This window comes from Lepisosteus platostomus, chromosome 23 (genome assembly GCF_059453375.1).
Source record: "Lepisosteus platostomus isolate fLepPlt1 chromosome 23, fLepPlt1.hap1, whole genome shotgun sequence".
Taxonomy (NCBI): domain Eukaryota; kingdom Metazoa; phylum Chordata; class Actinopteri; order Semionotiformes; family Lepisosteidae; genus Lepisosteus; species Lepisosteus platostomus.
In genome coordinates, this window is record NC_142633.1 from 16,986,359 (window position 1) to 17,009,789 (window position 23,431).

The 23,431-nt window shown below is 49.4% G+C and overlaps 1 protein-coding gene across 4 annotated transcripts in view; it reads left to right on the plus strand.

Moving 5' to 3' along the window:
• Positions 1-23,431, plus strand: part of samd11 (sterile alpha motif domain containing 11) — a 121,752-nt gene that overhangs the window by 82,719 nt on the left and 15,602 nt on the right. For all 4 annotated transcript variants that reach the window (XM_088617196.1, XM_088617197.1, XM_088617194.1 and 1 more), the window contains 3 exons: positions 905-1,029; positions 10,489-10,581; positions 15,848-16,009. In XM_088617196.1, the coding sequence (XP_088473322.1) occupies positions 905-1,029; positions 10,489-10,581; positions 15,848-16,009 (380 nt within the window). The remainder of the gene's footprint in view (positions 1-904; positions 1,030-10,488; positions 10,582-15,847; positions 16,010-23,431) is intronic.

A 23,431-nucleotide genomic window follows, 5' to 3' on the forward strand; every position in this document is an offset into this window, starting at 1 on the left:
GAGTTAAACAGACAGTGGATGAGTACAGTGAGAGAGAAAGGGTTCCTCATGTCTGGTGTCAGGGGTGTTGCTGCAGCTGACCATCAAGGAGAAACTGTAGACAGATACAGTTGATTGCTCCCAGGTCATCTGGAGACTCCCTGTCGCAGACCTGTCTGCTTAAAGAGAGAGCGAGACAGCAGTTTAGTCGGGTTTATAGACACGGAGCCTGGAAGTGTTGAAAAAAATGCTCGTGAGTAATTCCAGCGTGCCGTGTCGTCGAGGTGCTGCCGAGACCAGCGTGGGTGTGTGTGTGCGCGTGTGCGCGTGCACTCAGCCAGGGTGCAGGCCACACGCACGAAGAGGTCGTCTGAGTTCAGGGTCATGTGCTCACTGCTGGGCAGGCAGGAGCAGGTCGCTCTGCGGCTGTAGGAGTCAGTCTTCCAGCTCTGGATTTCGTTTCGTAATCTCTTTGTATATATAGATACACTGGAAAGGCTTTCAGTTTCCTTTAAATTTATTTAGTTGCAGTCAGAGGTGGAAGTTATTTATCTCAGTCATCGATTGTTTTTAACCAAAGCTCATCTGCAAAAGAGAAAAAAAAGAAATGTTTTTAATGTTTAGATCACTGTATCAAAGGTGAATTTTATTTTGCAAGTTTTGTTTTATTTCACGATGTTAAATATGAAGAAGGAATGACAAGGGTTTACCATATTGTGTTCTCCAAATGGTTTTCTGCGCAGCGCAGCCTGATGCCGGTCCACCCTGCCTCCGCCGGGCAGCCGTAAGGGGATCGTCAGAGTTTCGGCGTGAAGCGTTTCGACAGTGTGATGGCCCCATCCCGAGCCGGCGGAGGGGCCCGTATTGATCCCGTGGCCAGAGATTAGCGCTGCTTGACTCTCCGACTGTCTGTTCTCCTTTGCAGCCGCGACAGTGATCTTTCAACAATCATCTCCAATCTCCACCACACCAGACAGCTCGTTATGCCAGAGAGTCAGCCCGGTGGCGAGATCAAGAGGAACGGCATTGACATTGGCTCAGGACCAGCAGGTAGGACTCCAGGGGTTTACACGCGCGCGCCGGTCTTCCTCCTCCCCCTCCTCCTCCGTCTCCTTCGTTATCTTGCCCTGCTCCTCGCCTCCTTGGCTTTCGCTCCCATTCCTGCCAGCGTTTCACCGCAGGTTAGTTGGAAGCCATCTCTCTCTCTCTCTCTTTTTAATTTTTCGATTCTGTGGGCGGTTTGTAATCACCGCGCCAGCTTCGACCAGCATAAGGGCGGACTTTTCTCGAGCGGCACGGAGAATTTGGAGCTCAGCCTCGCTGCGTCAGCTCTGCAGCAGGAGGGGCTGGCTCTTCACCCCCGCTCTGCATTGTTTTGTTTAGCATGGGAAAATCAGACAATACAAATATTTTTAAAATACGCAGTCCTGTACAAAACTGGCAAGCCGAATATTTTATTCAGGTATTGGTAGCTGTTGTCTGCTGCACGTTGGGCCCTTGGACTGTTGACATCTCCCAGAACACCCATTTTCAGTTGTGGAGTTCTTAAAATGCCCACTCCAAATAAACAGCCTTATTTCCGTGTAAGCCCATATAATCTAAACATAGGGACGGAGGTGCATTGTAATCCAGTGAGTTAATTAACATATATTACTCTGGCCTACTCATTTGCCTTTTTGGAAAAGCTAAAACTTTTTTAACTTTGCAGAAAAGTCCAGCACCCTTGAAACAGGCGCAGGACCAATTAAAAATCCTTGACAGAGATTTCCAAAACGACTTGACTGCAGAGTTAGTTTGACTTTTTTAACAACAGATAAATTCCACCTGATTGTGCACCAAGAGCCGGGAGTGAAAGCAGACACAGCGCCTGTCTTTTCTCTGCCCGAGTTGCGTCTTTCTAGATCGGCCCGTTCTTAATGTGTTACATCGGCTCTCCCGAACCTGCAAGATACTTTAAGGCTTTGGAGTCAAGAAGAAATTAAAGGAGTTTCCAGATAGGGAAGGCCTGTTTGTAGTTTGGCATTGGAGAATCACTTTCCAGGCTGTGTGCAATCCTGTAGGAATTGACTGTGCCCTTCCCCGCAGATATTATAATCCCTTTATTGGAAAATGAAGGATATTGCTCATATTGTATATGGCTCGCGTCTCCACGATCATGGTGTTGGTCCATTGTCTGCTTGTGGAATGTGGAAAGTGAGTAGAAGGCCTTGTGTTTATAAAATCTAATTGCTATATTGATCTGTCTTGGAGCCAGTGATTGCAGCCTGAGAAATTGAGATGTGTCTTGAAGCATGTTTCTGTGGTGGATGCAATTGGTTATTGGAGTCATATACTTGTAACACTTTTGTAACACTTTTTTTCCCAAACTTGCGTATGTTAGAGAATTGCAAGAATAAGAATTGTTTGTGTCCGGGGTTTTTCTGAGAGCCCCCTTGGAGATCTCGGCGCTGTCGTGCTGTAGCGCAGTGCACGGACGCAGAAGCCGGTCCTCCTGAGATAATTTGAGGTCCCTGTCACCGGGGATGAAGGGCTTATGTTTTAACTGAGCAATTAAAACCGGCATCCTGTTGGCCCACTGCAAGATGAACACAAGGTTTGGGTTTGGGACGATGGATTAAAGGTGAGGAGGCGAGGCACTCCAGTTCACTCTGCGATGCCAAAGGACAGGACTCCGAACCGCGGGCTGTGTGAGGCGCTGTCCTGCCACCACTCCGCGCAGCGGGGACAGGACAGGAGTTGTAAACTGAGAAGGGGGGATTGCGGAAAACACTTTTTAATCTTAATTGAGAAAGACACACAAAGGGATGAGCGAGCCGGCCTTCCCGGCGAGGGTAGGGCTACAAATCTGACGGTTTGCGCATTAAACACAGATTTAGAGCCTATTTAAGCAGCTCGCCCCATGTCTGTAAGCAAGTCCAATCTTATCACCCAGTTTGTCTAATTCTGTCTGCCAGGGAAGTGTGAAGGAGAGGAGGGAGGGGGAGAAGGAGGATGAGACAGCCACAGCTCTGAAACCAGAGGGAACTTTTTCCGTAAAGCCCGTGTTGGAATCACCCAAAATAAAACTAAAACACGGATGAGGGAAAGCAGAAATTACGAAGCAGATATCCTGACCCAGTTGCTGACTTATGACTGGCCATTTGTGAGAAACGTTATAAAAAAAATGTAATGTATATTCAGAGCTTGAATCAAGTCCTCGATGTTACAGAACAATTAATAAAACTAAACGGCAGTGGCTTATGGTCTTTTTTTGTCATTATTATTATTTCTTTGGTATTAGAACTTGGCTTAACTTGTGCAAACATACAAAGCAGCTGACAGCCAGCGCAGCCTTGTGCAGCAGTGGTCGGAGTGCAGAGCTCTGTGTCCTGAGGCGATTCCGAGAGCATGACTTGCCAGTCCTCTCCTCCGCAGAGAATACTTTTCTGCTTTGAGAGGGGACTCAAAACAAGTGCCTTTTTCATCCATCTTACAAGCCTGATGCAGTTGTTTGCCTGTGCTCACGTCATTTTGTGACATACCAGTATGTCTGTCTTTCTGTCTGTGCTATGGTTTCTCTCCTCTCTAATCTGTGTATCTGTGCCTTTCTATCTATGCTGTTTTGCACTTATATAATCTGTAAAAAGATGCTCATTCGGTGCAGCTCCACTCCTGTTACCCTTGAACTGATTAAAAAGTCAAGGGCCCTCTCTGGTATTACATTTCTGAAGTGCAAATTTCGAGTGTTCAGTGCAAAGATGGGTAAAATACATTACTGTCAGTATGGGCATTAAAGGAAGAGAAATGTTTTCTTGTATGTAAGAAGAGACCTTTATTAAACCGCATTAAAAACATTGCTTTGTCTTCTAATTCCCAAAGATTAATACATTAGATCTCACTTTTCAGACGGTAGAAGCAAACAAATGGCACTAGTCTGTTGTGAGAAATAGGAAAATAAACAGCTAAATAAAACAGGCGAGCTCTTTTTTTTCGGTGCAGACGGCAGTAATGTGGCCAGCAGAGACAGTGCAGTCTGCACAGAGAGAGGAACAGGAAGCAGAAGCAGAGGGCTGATGGAGACACACGTTAATTAAATTTGAGGGAAAAGACATTAGCGATGACCCAGGCGTCAGCCGTAAGTGACTAAAACTCCCTTAGCTCCAGCCTTTGGGATTGGATTGGCTGGGAGCTGACAGCTAGTCTGTCTGGAGAGCCGACTTAGCTGCAGCTTTGCAGTCGGTGTGGAGACTTTCACAGGCAAGCAAGGTGTTGTTTTTCAGGGCTAGATGGTGATTTTGGAGCTGGGGGGGGGGGGAGCTCTTTCTGTTATTTTTCAGAGCAGAGCTACCTGCTCCCCTCTCACTTCCTGTCTTGTGTTTTCCTTGGGTTTCGCCTGCGGCAGGCGACTCTCTTCCTAATGGCCATAGCAATTTAATCTTCCAGCTTCGCTTTCTTTCTCCTTGAAAGCACTCTTCAGCAGCTCTCAGCCCTGCAGTTACCTGAAACAGTGTGCTTGCATTGCCTGAGAGGTGAGGAATGTACGAGAACAGCGTTGCTGCATGTTTGCACATTGCTTTAAAAGGCAGTGGTGCTGTAAGATTTGAGGGGGCTGTAGAGTTGGTAGATATTAACCCCGTTACGCAGCGTCACGTGTTTAGTTCAAGGAATGCATCGAGACGTAATGGTTAGGTCTGGGAGCTTAATGAGTCATTTTGCAGCTGCGTACGTCGTGCAAATTTGTGCTCATATTTTCCTCATTGCGCAGTTTGTAGTTTTTTCTTATTGTTGGAAGCGCAGCCTCCCACGTGTTAAAGAAAACGAGCCTGGGAATCCCACCTGGAATGAAACGGAAACGGCGCAGCAGAGGCTGTCAGTCCTGCTCTTCCTCTGCGGCGTTCCGGCCGCTCCGCTTCGCCAGGGCGATCTCTTAGCTGGGATCCAGACTGTTTTCCTTTTCATCTTTTTCCGCCACTTTTGCAGATTTTGCATTCAGAAGCAAAGAAAAATACTCCCGATGGCACACGCTGCGTGTTTACACACACTACATACATGCAGGCACTTATGGATGTACCATCTGTATTAACACACGGTACCGGACGATCCGCTGCCTGCTGGCTGCAGTCCCCCTCAGCACTGCGTAGCAAAGCATGTGCATTTCACTGTCTATCCTGTTTCACCTCCTGGAGCTGCAGCTGCCCTGTGCCACTCCTGTACCCTTCCATATCCCTGTGTACCTGTCCCGCCCCTGTCTCCGTCCCGGTCCTGTGTCTGTCCCGCCCCTGTCTCCGTCCCGATCCTGTGTCTGTCCCGCCCCTGTCTCCATCCTGATCCTGTGTCTCCATCCCGGCCCCTGTCCCTCCCACCCCTGAACCCGTCCTGCCCTTGTGTCCCTCCTACCCGTGTGCCTGTCCTGCCCCTGTCTCCGTCCCACCCCTGTCCCTCCCCTGCTCGCTCCGGGAGAGGCGCGATTCCAGGCAGAGCCGAGCCCTCCGGCCAGCGGAAGCGCCTCTCTCCTTCCCTTCAGCCAATCAATGGGAGCCTTTCAGCCCCAGCAGGGCCCTGCGCATACTGGATCAATAAGTTATTAGCACCATTCTGTCAGCTGTAATGTGGAGATTGATCGGGGCCGGGGCTCCTGTGCGCCGCCTGGCACTTCCCTAGCCTGATAAAGATGACAGATTAAGGGAATAAGAAAAGGGAATTAAGGAGCCTGGCTGTCAAAGCTGTCACCAGCTGGAGAGGAAGAAGAAGTGCTGCCTTTTTTTTTTCCTCCGCCCCTCCTCCCCATCTTTCCCTTCACCGCCGGGAAGTGGCGGTGTGCGGAGGAGAGCCGTCTTCGAGTGGCTCCGCGGGTCAGGCGCTGGCTGGGCTCCGATTCCCCTCCACAGTAGTTGAGTGGGGGGAAAAAATCGCTTTATGATTCTTAAACCTTCTGGCCCGTGTGGAGAAGCAAATGTGTATATTTCTGTACTACAACCAGGAACGTTTTCTATAGAATCCAAGTGTCTTCTCCAATAAAGTTTTCTTACACACACGCGCGCACACACACACACACACACACACACACACACAGAGATATATAAAACGTCTTTTAACATTCTTGAAATGCCACATCATCAGGGTGGGTGCAACACCGCTTCCCCAGCAGAAAAATAGGAACTGACTATGATGCAAGGCGATGCTTTTAGGAACAGGAGTTCTGGAGTCATAGACAGCAGTCCGTGGTGGCGTTAGGATCCATGTGTCAAGTACTGGCCTGAGGTGAAACAGCAGCATGGCTTCCCAGCACAGGGTTAAACGAGAGCACGTGCACTTTAAGAAGCAACGTTTAATAGGTATTAAAAGCTTTTGTTGTCAAGATCTCTGACAATCGGGCACGGACTCAACAAGGGAATCTCTGGATTCCTCTGTGCTCTGCCAAGATCTCCTCCTGTCGGTTCTGTTTTCCTTTCCTGCGTCATGAAATGTGGTTGTTTTGTGGGCTGGAGTGGCTGTCCGGAGTGCACGTGTGTGGGATGAGCAGAGCCTCTCCACGCTGTAGCTGTGCTGTCAGAGTGAGGAGTCGCAGTGTGGCTCTGCCAGGAAGCCCTGTGGTGCTCGTCGGGTTCTGCAAGGTTGTTTTTTTTTAATTACGTTTTGTTTTGCTTCATCTCTCCTTTTTAACCTAAAAGAAGAGGTAAGATTAATGAAATTCACAAAAATGCATGTTCTTCTTTTCTGGGAGTATGGAGCGCTCTGCAGGATTCTGTTGTTTTCATCGGCTTCCTCCCTTGTTTAGGGAGAGCATCCTGCCTCAAAATCACGCACTGAACATGTTGAAGGAGATTTTTTGCTGACGTTACTCACTGTTCCTATTTATTATTCTCTGTTGTCATCTGTTTTTTATATTATATTATCCAGCAAACAAAAGAACATTGAAGTTGGTTGAAATGTAACGAATATTAGAATATGGCGGATTAAGTGTTGCTGAAAGACTGAATCTGTAACTGTAAGAGTGGTGGAGTTCCAGGTGCACTTGTAGTCTCAGCACCACTGTGAAGTGTTGTACTCCAGGCTGCCACGGTCTTTAATGCCCAGGCAGACAGCTTTAAATGCCCACCACTCAGCTCCAGACACCCGTGTGAAGGACAGCAGACATGTGCAGACAGATATGTCTCTCCGAGAGGGATTCCGATGGCATGAATCAGTGGCTTCCCAGGACTGCTCTTGACATCGACCCAGCGTTCTGGGTACGTGTTCCGAGTCGTGGCCTGACAGCACAGGGGAGCTGCAGAAGCGTGCTTTCCTGCGCCGGCGGAACTGTGCAGCGGCGCGGGGGGGGGCGGCGTCTGCGTGTGGAGAGCAGGGCCGCGCGGGGGTGCGATAGCGTTGGGGGATCATGGTCGCGCGAGGTCACAGGAGACGGGGGGGCAGGAAGTCTCATGGCTCGGGACCCCGGAGACCACCACCGTAGCTGGTGATTGGTCGCGGACTTGAGAAAGCGTGGAGCAGGCCTGGCTGTGCGCAGGAAGCTTCTGGGCCACCAGACAAAAATGAAAACGAATCTGTTTTTTACCCCCCACCACCACCACCACCACCGCCACCTCCCCAGCCTTTCCTGGAATCCAGAGTGGTTCATTTACGAGCAGCTTGGTGTCAAGGCACTAAGTTACAGATAGGAACTTTCATTTTGAAGCTCAGTGAAGCTGTCTTCATGATTCAGCGCACGGCTTGAGCCGAGCACGCAGAATAATGACTTCCCTTCCAGCTTCCAGTCCGTGCTTCTCTTGTCCTGCTGCCAAATGCTTTGTTTCCCAAAGACAAAATTACAAAAGGGAATAACTGCAGGCGGAGCAGCATTTCTTCCGTTTCTCATTCTTCTCCATTAACGATTACAGAGTATTTTTTTAAAGAAAATTTTAAGGGCAACTGCTGTATCCAGATGGAGCAGGTTGGGTCTCTCCCCATTGCTCAGACTTGTTTTTTTGTGCTTGCTTCAGTTCCTCTTTGTTGAGTCTCATCTGGGCCGTGTGATTGCATCAGATTCAAGCGTATAGCAGCGCTCCTACAGTTGCGCGTTAGCTAATGTACTGTGACGTGGGCAGTGTGGGAAAGGTACAGCACCTCCGTGTTAGGTGTCAGCCAGGCTTGAGCCTTCGGCATTGATTCGTCCGCACGCCGCCCCAGCCCAAAACCACTGGACCTCAGAGAACCTGGCTCTCTAGGTGGACCCCAGCTCAGAGAAGTGTAGTTGTGTGGGCCAGAGTTGTTTGGGAATGAGGCCTCTGGATAGGCACCGATGAATGCAGGGCGGTGTTAGTCTAAGGCGTGGAGGAGCAGTGAGGATGTGCAATGCAGGCCCTGCCAGCTGGATAGACAGACAGGCATGGCTTCCACAGTGACAGTGTGTAACCAGAGCTGTCTGAACTGCACAGACACACTGTGTTGCGCTGCCAGCAAACAGCAGACTTATAAGACCATGGCGCTGAAAGGAGGGCTGGAATTGATGGCTGTGCGCACTGAGATACAAATTCAGCACCCTCCTGAGGGCTCGGATTCTGTTTTCGTGGTTTGTTTGTCTGCGTCTGCGAGTTCTGTGGTTTGATCGCGTGGAATTCTTTCCGTCTTTCCGTTCGCCCCCCCCCCCCCCCCCTCTTCTCCCAGGCTGGGATTTGCAATCGCACCTCCGCTGGCCCGGCCCGGGGGCTGTGAATCCCTTCAGGAGGGGGCGTCTGTACCACCTGCTCGGGGAGCCACCCCCGTGTACTGCCCCCGGGGGTCACACAGCGCCTCCGCGCCCCTGCGGCTCCCCGCCCAGCTTGCCAGAGAGCCCGTGTCCCCGCAGGGAGGAACCTGCCCTTTCACGGGCAGCTGCTGCACCCATTCCCCGCCAGCCAGAGTTCTCTACCGGCCTGATCTTAGCAGCGACGGAGTAGGGTGTGCTATGCGGACAGTCTTTTCTGCCTTGGGGGTAGGTAAGAGCCAGCCTGGGCCCATTTGAATAGGCTTTGACCCTGGCCCCGCTCTCCTCAGAGTAGTCACAATAGCCCCCCTCTGGAGAGTACATCAAACGGGATCGTTAGTGAGGCCCTCTCTTGCATGGACTCCTGAAAAGGCTGAAAGACCCACATCTCTTCATGAGGAAGATGCTGGTTTTTTTCTGCTGGCGGAGAAGAAAGACAATAACATTCGAGTGGTTAAGTTTGTCCCTCGTGTCCTGTTGCCCAGCTGTTAGGAGAAGTTGGCGGCCGGCTGGGATGTCATTCAGACAGCCAGAGCTTTGCCACAGCCTGTTTGAGAAGTGCAGGGTGCTTGGAGCTGGGTATTGCACAGGCCCTTGCTTGTACGGTGCTGTCGAGAGTCATCTGTGTCTCGCCTTCGTCTGCCACCTCAGTAAGTGTGAGGGGAGAGAATGAATGTGCTCACTCTAGGTTATAAAAGGTATTTAGTTTTGTTTTCCTAGCTAAAAAGAAGAGATGTGGCCCTTCGCCTCCCAGAATCGCCAAATAGCAAGGGAGTAAAATGACAATGTGAAAACGATTGAAAACATATCATTCCGGCTGGGAATAGTCCTGAACAAAAGACCGATTAATAAGTATTAAATGTAGAAATCAGGATAAAAACAATCTTCTAAAATGGACAGAAAAGTGATTCTGTTTTGTGCAGCTTCACGTTAGGGCTTTTGTGCTTGACTTGAATCAGTTGTGCACAACAGGTCTGGTTCCCTGTGCTGCACAACCAAACAGAGAGCAGGAGCCTGTGTCTTTAACGAGACTTAGCTAGAAAATACAATGACAAACGGTCCCTTCCTTCCTGCTCATATGCAGCATCATGCTTTCAGTTTTCCCCCACGTTATTAGGAGGATATTGATTTTAAATCTGTTCGGGGGGATGCTGTAATTGTACACTAGATGTTTGGTGTTGGTGAGGAGTGCAGTGTTAATGCAAGGCATGTGCATTTCCATATACCCCGATGGGAGGAGAATTAAAGAGGACCTTCAGGGCTGAGAGAGAGAGAGAAAGAGAGAGAGAGAGAGGGAGGGACTTGATAAGGAGATTCACAAGGGGGCTTAGCATTTGAACGAGAACCACAAGCAAAAGCAAGGAAACCTGTAAAAAAAACTGAAATAACAGGTGTTGCAGTGAGAAAGATGAAGCTGTAGGCTGGGAATTTCAGATTTTGACTGCACAAGAGTCCAGATGAGGTGATTTTTCACTTTTTCCCCCCTTTTTTTAGCAACTCTTTGGCCCCACTGAAGAAGCAGGGTTTGTCTCATGCTGTCTGAGAGCACAGAAATACAGAAAACCCTTTTCAAACGCCTCAGTAACACCTAGATTTGTCACACAGTCCTCCCAGAGCTTTTGATCAAACCTGACAGCAGATTTTAATCTCCACACACTGGATGATTTTTCAAAGGTATATGTTTATTTTGTTGGGCTCTCGTGTGTGTGTGTGTTTAATTTTGCAGAAACTAAATTCATCTGTGAATTTGAATGAGGCAGTAGTGAGCAGAAACTTAATAGTGACTCATGCTAATTCCCTCTTTGCAGATGACATCCTAGGAAAGAAGAGAGCGTATTCACCCAACAGCAACAGCGAGTGTCCTTCAGAGACCAAGAAATCCCGAAGTGTGTCGCCCAAAGGTAAGATTTAAGATTGCTTTTATTCTTATTATTGCTGCGATATTTTTCCAGAGCACAGGTTAGCAGTAAAGGAAAAGTGCTGAGAATCTAATTGGAAAATTATGAGAGCAAGAGAGAGGAGAAATCTTTAGTTGCTCAAGAGCAGGTTTTAATTAAAACATCAATTAGAGGAGAAAGGAAGGTGATGTAGTGCTGTGAGGAATGGGACCCGGGCTCTTCTCTCTAGTGTGGCACTGACGGCGTGACAGGAGGTGAGGAATGTGCCTTGTGGTGAGTCGGGGCCTGGCACAGGAGCCACAAATGTGTGTGTGTGTGTGTGAGCGCGTGTGAGCACAGGCAACCCCCCAGCCCCCGAGCACGCTCACTCGTGCACGCGCGCACCCCTAGCACAGCTGTGTGCACGAGCACGCCCCCCTGCACTCACACACACGCGCGCGCACGCACGCACACACACACACACACCCACACCCCCACACTCCGACACCAGGGCGGGGCTGCCCTCCGGGAGGAAGTCATTACAGCGGAAACGAATACAGGCTCTTTCATGTCTTTCATGTTCAGTTTCTTCTTGCGCTCGACGCAGTTGGAACCGGGACTCGGGGGAAAACAGAGGCACGAAAGCAAGATATTTCTCACTGTGCGACATTTGCACTTCTGGAAGCACTTCCAGCCCGAAGAGATAGAAAGTAAAAAAAAAGAGAGAGAAAAGAAAAATGGTTTTAATATTTCCTTATTCCTGTGTAAAGTACTGTTTGTTTTAAGTTTCCTTTTGTAAGACCGTGCAGCGCTGGCTGCTGAGGTGTAGCAGACACGGAGCATCTGTGTTAACCTGCACTTTGTTTGAAATGTTTGCTTTGGTAATTTGGGGTGACTGAAACCTCCGCGTGACCCAGTTAAGCACCGAACTGCGCCGCTTTGTTCCAATAGCTGGTCAGCGTAAAGCTTTTGCACTTAACCCTTTGCACACCGTCTTTTATTTTATTTTCTCTTTAAACGCGTAGACGTAGTTCTGCAGGCGTATATGTGTCTGATCTTGCAGCTCTTAGAAAATGGAGACTCTGGTAAAAAACGGCGCTGGTTTTTGGAGCTCACTCTGGAAGGCCATGCTGTGGTGCCGAGGTCATGAGGGTTCCAGTGTAGTGGGGCTGGTGCTTCAGTCAGCTTCGAGGAAGTGAAAGCACAGGCACAGCCTCCTTCGCGCCAGCATGGGAGGACATGTCCTCCAGCGATTTGTCTCCTCGTCCAGCTCCCAGGCTGCCTGCCACTGCAGGGCTCCGCTCCGTTCACCTGCACTCGAACCCGGCCTCGCCCTTCTCCGCGCTTGGCCGAGAAAGAAGGGTCGCTCATTCTGAGATTCAAAACCGATGCTGGAGGTGCTTTCTCCGACACCCAAGACCTTATCTTTAAAATCTTCTTTTTTTTAAAAAAAAAGGGAAGCTTTATTTCTGACTCACTCTGTGAAAGCAGCTTGTGTGGTGCTGTAATACATCGGTCTTGAGTCATCACAGAACTTAACTTACTGCTGCAGCTACAACTTTCAGACTTTCTCACAGTGCGGGGGTGAAGCCCCTCTCTGTGGCTCTGTTACAGTCAGTTATGTCTTCTACGTGTGTATTTTAAATGCATCCGATCTTGGGCAAAGCCTGTGGTCTTTATAATGAAGTAGAAACATTTATTAACTTATTCCCACCTTGTCACAGTATTGTTTTTTCTTATGCTTGATGTAACAGTCAATTTACTGCACAAATGCAACCGACTGAACACATTTACAAAACACTGTATTGCTGAGCGGTTTGTATTCCTTTACTTTTTTGCCTTTGTATCGTTTTTTTATATATATACAACTGGAGTTCTGCTACTGGCTTTTTTTTTTGCTTCCTCGTGTCTTGTAAAGCATTCCACAAGTCGACGTCTGATTGCTTACGTTTTTAATTTTTAAAAAACTTTTAAGCACCTTGGGCTCTAAACACCTTTTACCTGTATTCACAGTTTGTCTTGGATCATTGTCTTGCTGGAGGAATTCAGGTTGTTAAATACATAAGGAGGAAAATGACCCCAGGCATGGGCACCACAATGTGTGATTCCAAAGTGAGCTTCTCTGGGTCCTTCACAGTGCTTAAGGCTTTTGTTGCTTATTGGAGTAGCTGTACGCTCCTGCAGCAGGTGGCCGCCTGTCTCACCAGGTGTAATGTTCACTCGGCAAAGCCCTGTCCCGAAGTGCTTCAGGGCGCCCTGGTTCAGACTCCATTCTCACTCTCCCTTTGCAGGAATGAGCCAATTATTGCCTTGGACTAGTCCAGGAGACGTTAACCTGCAGACTTAGACCTAACATGCTCTCAGCATCTTTAACTTTTTGTAGAAAATGATATGAGGGAGGAGGTGCTTATTGACTGGAGGTTCTTCTCCAGCCTTATCTTGAAAGATTACAACCATTCTTGCTTCAACCAGTATGACCGTTTCCTGCTTTCTGTCCTAAATATGCTCATGCCCTCTTATTTTCTGCATGTGGGGCTGAGCTTCATTATTGGTCTTGACGTGCTCCTCTGTGTTTTAGATTCTTAATGCTTGCATTCAGTTCCCTTGTAATTTCCTGTGTTCATGATTAGAGAGATTCAGTTCCGCTACCTTGTCCGTGTTGGGAGTTTTTCTGGATACTCTGTTGTCACATATTGTGTAGTCAGTCACGTCCTAGTAAAAAGCAGCCTTTGTGCAGCAGGTCCCATCCGGATGGGAGCACACGACCGTGAGCGTGATTTTTCCCAGGAGTTCGGCTTCAGGTTCGATCGTCTCTCGGTGGTGTAAGACTGATGTTCATAACCTTTGTGCCAGTTTTTAAACCTCAGCAAGTCCCTTGAAACAAGAGGCAGCCTGCTCATAACTCAATAACAGAACAATGAAGGACATCTCTCTATTTTCATGTTTTTAGCTGGTGCATCCCCAATGGCGGGCGGGGTCTAAGGGTTCAGAACGTGTTCAGAGGGGGTCATATTCTGAAATCCCCATTCGTAGGAGACGTGTATAAGCTGCCACTAAAGTGTAAAAAACAGCCTCACTTCTTCGTTTCTGGCGACAGCATTATCACTTAACCGTCTACTTTTAAAGATGCTAAGCCTTCTTGAGATTTGACTGTCTTGTCTGACCGGGTGCTTAGTGTCTGAAAACCTGTAGTTCCAGTCAAATTTGACCGAACCCACGAACAGAGCAGCCGTCCCCTGCGGAGCCCCGTGTCGATGCGTGATGTGTTACACGCCTTGTGTTGGAGGCGTGGCCGCTGATAAGGCCAGAGACTTGGGGACGGAGGAAGACAAACGGCAGCCCTTCTCTTCACACCTGCTCTGCCTGTTGGCCTCTCTGGAAGACGGCTTTCAGGACAGATACTAAAGGCAGAGCCTGCAATGGCTTTACCGGCGATGCTTATAAATGAATGATGATGCACACTATTTAGTCCCATAAATAATAGATGATACAAATTTCCAAGGCATTGATTGCAAGAGTGGGAGTGGAGGTCTGCATGTTTGTCGAGGGGCTGGTGGTGGTGGGGGGGGGGGTTGAAATAGGGGGCTTGTAGTCAATCAGATATCTGTTGATGGATGAGGCTGTGAAGGGGAGAGAAAACTAAAGGCAAGGTGACTGGGTCTTTTTAAAAAGATGCTCATTGTGCCGTTATTTTGTTCGTTGGCCTGTGAACGACAGAGGGGCTTCAGTGTCTGGCTCTGGTAGTGAGGCGTCGAGAGAGTCCCTCGCTCCTCCCGTGAACATCTGTGTTTTCTCTGGGCTCTGCGCTCAGCCAGTTGGTGCGCCCCAGTCGAGAGCCGGGAGCAGCACGGAGCAGGCTGTGCTAACAGTTGTGCAGCTGTAGCTGCTGTTGGTATCTGTGTGCTGTTGGCGCGTATGAAGGGTCCTGAAAGTATTTCTTCATATGAAAAGGCCCCCGAGTCTCAGGGGATGAGTGAGGGCTGCTCACATGCTAGAGCTCATTTCCTTTTGAATTTTTAGAATACAGACAAACGGCAAACAAAAAAAAAACATAACACTGGGCCTGAATTGTGTAGCTTCTGTGTGACGTTTTGAATTCGTGATTCTGTACGGCGCGTTTGGTAATAAATCATAAAAAGCTGTACAACGTATGCGGCGGATAGGCAAGTTGAAATACATGACTTCCAGTGAGGCGCGTGTGTCACGTATGTACATGAACCCCCCAAAAAAAGTTTATCATCGGAATGAGTATGACTTGAAGAAAATCCTGGGAAGGGTCTTTTGTTTCCAGTTTCCGTCCAAAGCGTGGTTTAATAACACTCCTACTCCCAGACCCAAAGGGAGATTAGGCGGTGATTATAAACCCTGCTGATGTAATGCTCTATCCCTGCTGCCTCTACCCACCAAGGACTCAGGCCGCAGGAAGACAAACCTTCCCTGAGTAAGGGGAGACAGGCAGATGCTGCTGTCTGGGCTAGGGCGACACGAGCAGCGTCTCCTTTCACACCTGGTTGACAGAGAGATTTTGTCGGATCAGGAGCTGGCATTACATTTCGGTAATGACAACGGCAGACAGAAAAGCTGCGGTGAGCTGGAATTATCGCCGGCTGAGCGAAGTAAAAAAAAAAAAAAAGGCAAGAGAGAACCGGCTCATAACTCTGACTCCGGCGGCGGAATCCAGCCTTCTCTCGCGGCCAGCCCGGCGCCCCCGCTGTGCACGCACCTGAATCCCCCCCCCAGCCCCCCGGGTCCCGGCAATTAGACAGCGCTTAGGAGTAAACAGAGACACTGGCGCTGGCTGCGCCCCCCCACCTGCCTGGGGCCGGAGCTCGGGTTTCAGCGAGGACGGTAAAAATAAACCTGACGCTAAAACCCCAGCTAGTGTTACTGCCACCACCTTCTGCTGTGCAAAAGCGCAGATTTGCATCAGAGAAAGGGGACACAATATAATGCATTGCATATTAATAATAAATATACGTGCACACGTATATAGTCATCCAGAGGGTATAATATTTCTTAGTGCATGTTGCATTATCCCGGGAAGGGCAATCGATTTTGACATATATTATGCACAAGCAGGAAAAAAAAAAAGACATCAGAAGAAGGAAAAGGAGCGTGCCTGTTTGATGGTTTTTATGGTTTGATAGATGAATTTATCGTCTCACAGCAGAGCGAGCACGGTGAGGAGGTTCTGACAGATGTGAAGGTGGTGTTTAGTGGAGGCTGGAGCCCTAGCGGTTGACAACATGAGGTCTGACGTTCTGCCCTCTCCCCCCCCCCCCCCCCCCAGAGAACTCCCAGACCCCTGCACTGGAGCCGCTGGTGGGGCCGATGACCCCTGAGGAGCACTACAGGCGGATGATGTCAGCGCTGAACGAACACGGGTCCTTCGAGGAGCAGCAGCAGCGCCTCTACCAGCTGGCCAACAGCATGGGCGTCCCCAGTCACGGAGGTGAGAGCCCCCCGCGACCCCCCCCTTCCCACGGCGAGGGCCGAGGGCCGAGGGCCCGGGCCAGGCGGAGCGCTTCCGCCCGGAGAAGCGCCGGCAGTGAAAGTGCTTGATCACTTTAAATCAAATTTAAAGCCTGAGAAAAGAGCTCAGCAAGCAGGCCCCGCGCCGGCCGTAAATTCCCAACCTGACTCCTCTTCCGCAAGCCGCGGAGCGAGGAGGCGCTCCGTGCCGTTCCCCCATCGGAAAACCGGGAGGCGACTCTCCGCCAAATGGTAGACCTGGGGTGTGTGTGGTTTCTCTTCGCTCTTCAGGGCGGTGGGCACGGGGCAGGAGGGGGCGGGTCCGAGCCGGGGGTTAAACAGTCCCGCTCCGGAGGGCGCTGCCGGCGGCCGGGAGAATTCCGTCAGTCCCGACTTCCAGGGGGCAGGGGTGACGGGAAGGCAGCTGCAGCTCTGCCCATTAGCCCTGGAAGGAAGTCGCCCAGCAAAACCGGCTCTCAAATGTTTTGTGCTGCCTGCTATTTCTGGACCCTTCCAGCCCAATGTCAAAATGTCAATCAGCATGATTTCCCGCTGTCAGGGAGCAGGGCTGTAAATAACAGACCCATCTGGGGCCGAGGCTGGCGAGGGATCGATGCTGCTTCCCTAATTGGCCGCGAGCCAGCCTTCTAAATTACTGACGCCATGGCAACCACGAGCAGGCCTTGCTCCCTTCTCCCTCTTTTTCATATAATTAAATTGTGAATTCGAGGGGGGCGCAGTTTAAAACACTCATAAAAAATAAATATTACTGTCATCATTAGACGTTAGGGGTAAAAAAAAATATATATATTTTTCCGATACCGTTTCCTTTTAAAGAAAAAAAACAGATATGTGCGTGTGCGTTGTCGCACGGATTGTGCTTGATTTTAAAATTGATTTCATATACAGGGCTGTCATTAACCCCCCCCCCCCCCCAAAAAAACACGTAGTGTTCATTTGCATTACTTTTATAGCCCCTTGCAACAGCATCAGTTTAATCAGGTCTCCCACAGGTCTCCACTCCGAGGAGGTGTGGGAGCGGACGCAACTTTCATTTTTTACTTGATCAATAATCGTTTTTAATTGCCGAATCCTAAGGTGAAGATCGTAAACGCGGTGTAATTGCCCCGAGCCGACTCGCAGCTGAGAGGCCCGGTGTTCCTCGGCTCTCTCAGCTGTGTTTAGCCAACCCTTCCTCTCCGAGAAACTCCCCCGCGGTCGCTTCGCTGAGGATGAAGATCCCCAGCAAGCTTTGCTTCCCTTCCTCGACCTTTTTATTGTTCTAACTCATTCTGTTATCTTTCTCTTTCATTCGTTCTCTCCCTGTTGAGAGAACTGCGTTCCCTGCTGGCTGGGATCAGTTTGTCACTCCTTCCATTTCTGTCCTTCACTCCTGGCTTGGCCTCAAAGCCCTTTGTCCCTCTCTTTGGCATTGCCCTGGGTCTCTCTCATTCCTGCCTTCCTTCCTGTAACCTCGCGTCTGATTCGCTGTGGCCAGAGCTCCTCCTGCTCGTCTGCGCCTCTCTGCGCTGTCCCGTCCTCCCCCACCCCCGAGCTCTCCGACACACACCTGTGCATCTGCTCCCTGCTGTTGCCACAGGTGTGTGTGTGGCCAGACTTCGGGAGGGCTGGCTGGAGGCTGTCTTTGTGTGGAAAGAACCATTTCAGAGAGAGAGACTTAACCCTTCAGGTTTTTCTTGCTGCTGCTTGGTCCTTGCACAGAATGCACAGCGACAAAATAAAGAGTTTTCTGAAATCCCCTCATTTTAGGATAAATAATTGTGCTGTCCAGTTTTGGAGAAGGTGCAAAATCTCATACACACTCAACAGAATTAAATGTATCTACACACAAGGCCCTACAGGGGGCGCCACTTTGTTCTTTGAAGAATAGAAAAGCATCACACATGTTGTTCCAGGAAAAACCTTTGGTAGTGTTCTGTAACACTAGCAGAAAGCAAACCATCACTGGTGATATCCTGCGCTGTATGATCTCAAACTCTCATAGGATCCAAACTTCCAAAATTTGGATTGCTAACTTTCTGGAAACACTATTTCTTTAGAACATTGCAATTTAGCAAGTTAAATGTTGTTTTTTTTACCATTCCTCTGCTCTTACTATTGGCAGTTGTGGTATCGCTCACACGGACAGATAATAAATGACATAGAGTATAAAGGATGTGCTTATTGCTAATTTGTTGAAAGGTACAGAATTTAACTTGTATGAGCTTGTATCGGCGGTGATAAAGCGATATCTTTTGAGTTATTTATGTTTAAATCAAAACGCTGAAGTTTCAGAGCCCTTTCTTTCCCTCCCTGAACGTGTCCTGGGACACCCTACATACATACACCCTGATAACACTGGAAACAGATGTGTTCAGGCTGTGCATTTCAGGGGCACAGCAGCAGCACAGCTCTGCAGCAGATGTTGGGGCAGCATGAGGCACGGGGGCCCCCTGTAACGCTAGCTATAAACACCTGCCGACTACAGATTCGTTTTCTCTGCACTTTAATTTTTTGTGGTCCTCCGCGCAGTGGAGATTGAGTGCGTGCGTGCGTGCGTGGCAGTCTGTGTTTCTTGGATGCGTTCTGTCCGTTGGTATGGCCGTGCCAACCGGGTAGCGCCAAGGAGCCCCCACCCTTAACCGTAACCACCAGCCTCGGCATGTCCGGGACTGGTACTGGCTGTCTCCTGCCAGCGGGAATTCTTATGTATTGAGCGCTGTGTTTTGTTTTCCGTTTCCTTCTCGCTTTCTGACCAAGCCAAAGTCCAAGACAGACAGACAGACGCGTCTGTAATGGTTTCTGAACTGGTCAGCACTTTCACTTTTAGTCACAGTCATTCTGCAGATTTCTCGGTATCGAAATTCCACGTTGCAGTCTGCTGTCCATCTGCACCGAAAGAAGTGACAGGAGCAACAAAACCATCATTCGGTTTGTTGGTGTTTTCAGGGTGTTTCCGGACACCCTGGCCCACGAGCAAAAGAAGAAAAATAACATTCGATAGTTGGCTCAGACTGCTGATGCAGTTACTAAAAATGGAATGGGTTTTCACTTTTGCAATTGACAGAAAACCCGAAACTGTTTGTGGAAACTCTCGAGCGCTGATAGTCCCTCGCTGAGGGCACAGCAGCTGAACGGGTAAAGGCGGGAGGGAGAAGCAGAGGGGAAGCATGCAGTGGGTAGTACCGTGGACCCCAGGAAGCTCAGCAAGGCTCCCCGGCTTTGTGCCGCAGTGCTGACCCCCCGCTCTGCTCCTCCCGGAGAGCAGCAGAGACAGAAAAAGGCCGCTTTTCACTCCCCACTCTCGAATCCCTACAGAGAGCCCTTTCATGCTTTTGAAGTTCAGGCCCTGAAATAAAAGGCCCGCACAGGGAAAAAGAGGTGTTGTGTGGCTCTCTGTGCTCGCTTCCCTCGCTCTCCCTGCCTCTCTCTCTCTCTGTCTTCTGTGCTTCTGAGAAGGCAGGAGGCCCCGCGCCCGCGTTGAAAGGCAGAGGAGAGGGGGCGTCCTGCGTGAAGGTGGGGGAATCTCGGAGGCTTACTGTAACACAATCCTGTCAGAGTCGGCTCTGCCGGCGGAGAGGCTGAGGCATGAAAAGCGGAGCCTGCGGTGAAGGCAGGCGCGCTGGGTTACAGGAACAGCGGCGCGGTGCGGGGGAGGGGAGACTCTCTCTGGCTCCGCGGTCGGCTCGCCGCAGGGAGAACACCTGCAGAAATCGCTCGCGGCTGTAGGCCGCACCGCCGGCCTCGGCGCCCTCTGCCCCCTGCCCTCTGTGTCTAAAAGTAGCAACAACAAACAGTCCTCGACTTCATCAGATAAGTCAATGAAGAGCAGAATTTCTCATTTACAGTGACAACCTGGGAATTGCTGTCCCATTTAAAAGGCAGGAGCTCTGCTAATTTACTGGAGCGCTAAAGCACAAAGGCAGCCTGGGACATGAGCCCACGTCCTGCCGGCCTGCAGCCCATCGCCCCGAACGGAAGCGCAGAAGTTCAATCAAGTGTTAAAACTGTACACCACACAAACAAGGCTGGTTGTGTACAGTTCGGGGCAACGTGTTACAAAAAAGATATTGTTGCACTGCAATCAGTCCGCAGCAGAGTCACCAGATACTTCTGAGGGATTAAAGAAAAGTCCTACACTTGACATGCTGAAGGAAGTGAAACATTTTAGTCTTCAGCAGAGAACCTGATTCAAGTATTCACGATCCTTAAAGGCACTGGCCAAGGTGACCCCAGTGAAACGCTTCAGAATTTGTGAAACATTGACCAGAGGACACAAGTGAAAATGAAGTGCTTTTAAAACTGAAGAGCAAGAGGCTTGTCTTTACACCAAGGTTTGTGGGAGTCTGGAACAAGCAGACCAGTCTTGTCCTTGGAACTGCCCCTATTGCTGCTTTTAAGAAACACTTGGGTGGGTTTCTGGGATCAATTAGCTATAGTACTAGCAATCAGACGACCTGGGTGGGCAGAATGGTTTCTCTTGTTTTTAACCCTAATATTCTTATGTGTTTCTATGTAGTCCTCACTGACTCCTCTTCTCCGAACAAGTCTCTACACCGTTAATGATGTTTTAACGAGATGGTAACTGTGTAAACCTTGATCAAACGCCCGATTCTTTAGGTGACTTAAGTTCTGTGACAAGAGTTTACAGCGCGACGCTGTGATGAAGGGGTTTTTGTGCTTTTTCATAGCGCTTTTTCAGCACGGCCCCTAGCTTTAAAAATAATCTCCGTGGAGATGTATACATGGTCGAGCGATTGTCTGCAAGAAGTGCGTCTGTGCGCTGACGTTGATGTCGGTAACGGCGCAAACAGAGGTCCATTGCGGTTGAGCCTGGATCAGGCTCTTTTCATTGCGCACTGTCTGCACAGTGGGTTCTTCTTGTGCAGGGAAACCAGAGCTTAACGGGATAAATTCCTGAGTAATGCTGTTTAAAACGGTTGAAGAAAAGGTATGACAAAAGAGGGATAAGCCGAGGATATTGGAACGCTGGAGCCAGAAGCAGAAATCTCTCTGAAAACCACAGTGAAGAAGGCGAGGCTGCAAGTCCTGCGGCTTTTCTGCAGAATCCTTGCACGCCTTGTGCAGGTACACTGAGACCCTGCCGAGAGGCACAGGGATAGAAACAGGTCTCTTTATAGCCAGGTACTGGAGGCAATTGTGCGAGTGTTAGGGGAGGGGAATTTTGAGTTCAGTGTCTGGACCATCAGCTACAACCTGTTACCCTCCACCCAGGGAACCACAGAGAAAAATACCGATTCTCCTAAAAGAATGATTCCACGTGTCTGGAGAGAAAAAGAAATCAAAACTCTCCCTTAACTCCCGCTTAACAGTAACAGGGATGAAGACATGATTTGGTCAGGGTCAGGGGGTGGAATCCAGAAGAGAGCAGTTTTATCAGGAAAAGAAGAATTACATCTGGGCCTTTCAGAAGCAATCTTCCCGTTCACATCATTTCAGGTGCATGACCATTAATCATTCCTGTCAGCGTGGTGTTCCTGGTGCCGATTTGCATTTGTTGTGGGACTGTCATGTTATGCAAACATTTTGGAAGGATGTGTCTTCTGTACTGTTGGACTTTCGTGGGTCCCAGAATGTAACTGAAACGTATTCCTGTCAAATAACGATTCTGCGCTTGTTCGGCCCGAGGTGCAGTGGTGCATTTATTAAGCGTGTCTTCTTCAGAGCCGGATGTTTCTGAAATTGCCAGGGGAACAGTATTGGTTAATCAGCTTTGGGGATGTTGTGCACCTCAGAAAGATCCCCATTCAAAGTTAATGGAATATACTGGAGGAGAGTGAGGATGGAAACACACTGGTGGATCTATTTCCTTTCTCACTGAGCCCTAGACACTGTAACATTGTGTGCAGTTCCTATGCAAAAGCTGAACGTATAAAAAAACAGACATTATTCATAGTTGCAGGGAGGCCGTTGTGTCACAAACGTTTTTTGTTTTCGTCACAAGATTCTGTCATTTTCCTGCTGATGTGCTGAGTGGTTTCTAACGCGCCCGCAGCGCGTGTCCGGCGCTGTGGCGGCGGCGTGTGCGAGGCGTGTGGGGAGGGCACACGGGGGGGCCGCAGGCTGAGCCAGTGCGCCAGTGCGCCAGCTGTGTGCCCGCGGGGGGCACCTGGTCTCCGGCGCTGTGGCAGCAGCGTGTGCGGAAGGCGTGGGGGGCGTCGCCAGCGGGGAGGGCACACGAGCGAGGGGTGGGGGGGGCAGCAGCCAGGGCCCCAGTCCCACAGCGCCCCGGCGCTTCGGAGCGGTGGAAGTCGCCGCAGCTGCAGGCCAGGGCGGAGGCGGGAAGGGAGCGTTCCTTTCCCTTAGCCTGATTCCATTTCATTCCGTTATTTTAACGAAATTGGAAGGAGAGCGTTCGGCTTCGAAACGGCATTGACAGAAGAAAGGCCGCCTGTGGGACCCGTCCATCAGAAAAGCGAGGAAGAGATGGAAGAGGGGAGGCCGAGGAAGAAGACCCGGCCGCACCGTTGTCAACAGTTACGAAGCTCACGCTGGCTGGCAGATTTAAAACCCCGCTAGGCTGCGGATGCAACACGCTTATTTTTTTACAAAAATAAATAAAAACAATCCAGACATATAAAAAATAGAACATACGCTGATCCACTGTAGAATACAGTTGCGCAGACGTGTGATATAAAATTAATAAGCCACGTACTGAACTCCCATTTGAAATGGCTGGGGCTCCGGGGCCCTGAGGCTCTGAGGCTCCCTGCGCCGTGCTGGAGGCTGGCTGCACGCTGGCCAGCCCCTTCGGTTACTCAGATAAACAGATCAATACCTGAGGCTCTCTGCATTAATATCTCTGCCTCTCCGCAGCCAGATCACTCATCTTTATGTGCTTGCTGGGGAGGCACCGATGTGCCGGGGGGATTTGTCAAATTAAAAAGCAAAAAAAAAAAAGCAGGGAGCAGGAAGGATTTTCTATTTAACACCCTCTCATTAGTTGCACGACTTCCTCTCTTTGCAGGGCTAAATTGTTAATTATCTAACACTTGTTCTTAGTCAGGCTCATCTTGAGCAGGAGACAAGTAAGTCGATTCAAATATAGATCTTATAAAAAAACAAAATGTTTTTTTTAATCTTGTAAGCGTAATTGAAACGTAAGAGTTCTTATTAAACCCTCTTTAACCTCACTGGCTTTCCTTCAGACCAAATGCACTGCCTTTATTCTTTGTGATGCTTGACTGAACTGGAATTGTACAAAATGCCTTGTATGGGTAATGCAGAGCAAGTTAAATCATTGTTAAGGTGGTTATTAATGCTTTATTAATGTATTTCGCAGGAAGTGCACGCCGTCTTGTTTTTAATCTTGTTTACATAGAACTATACGGCAGGTTGTATATGTGTTGCTTAGCTGTAAGAATGAGAAATTTTGTTTTGC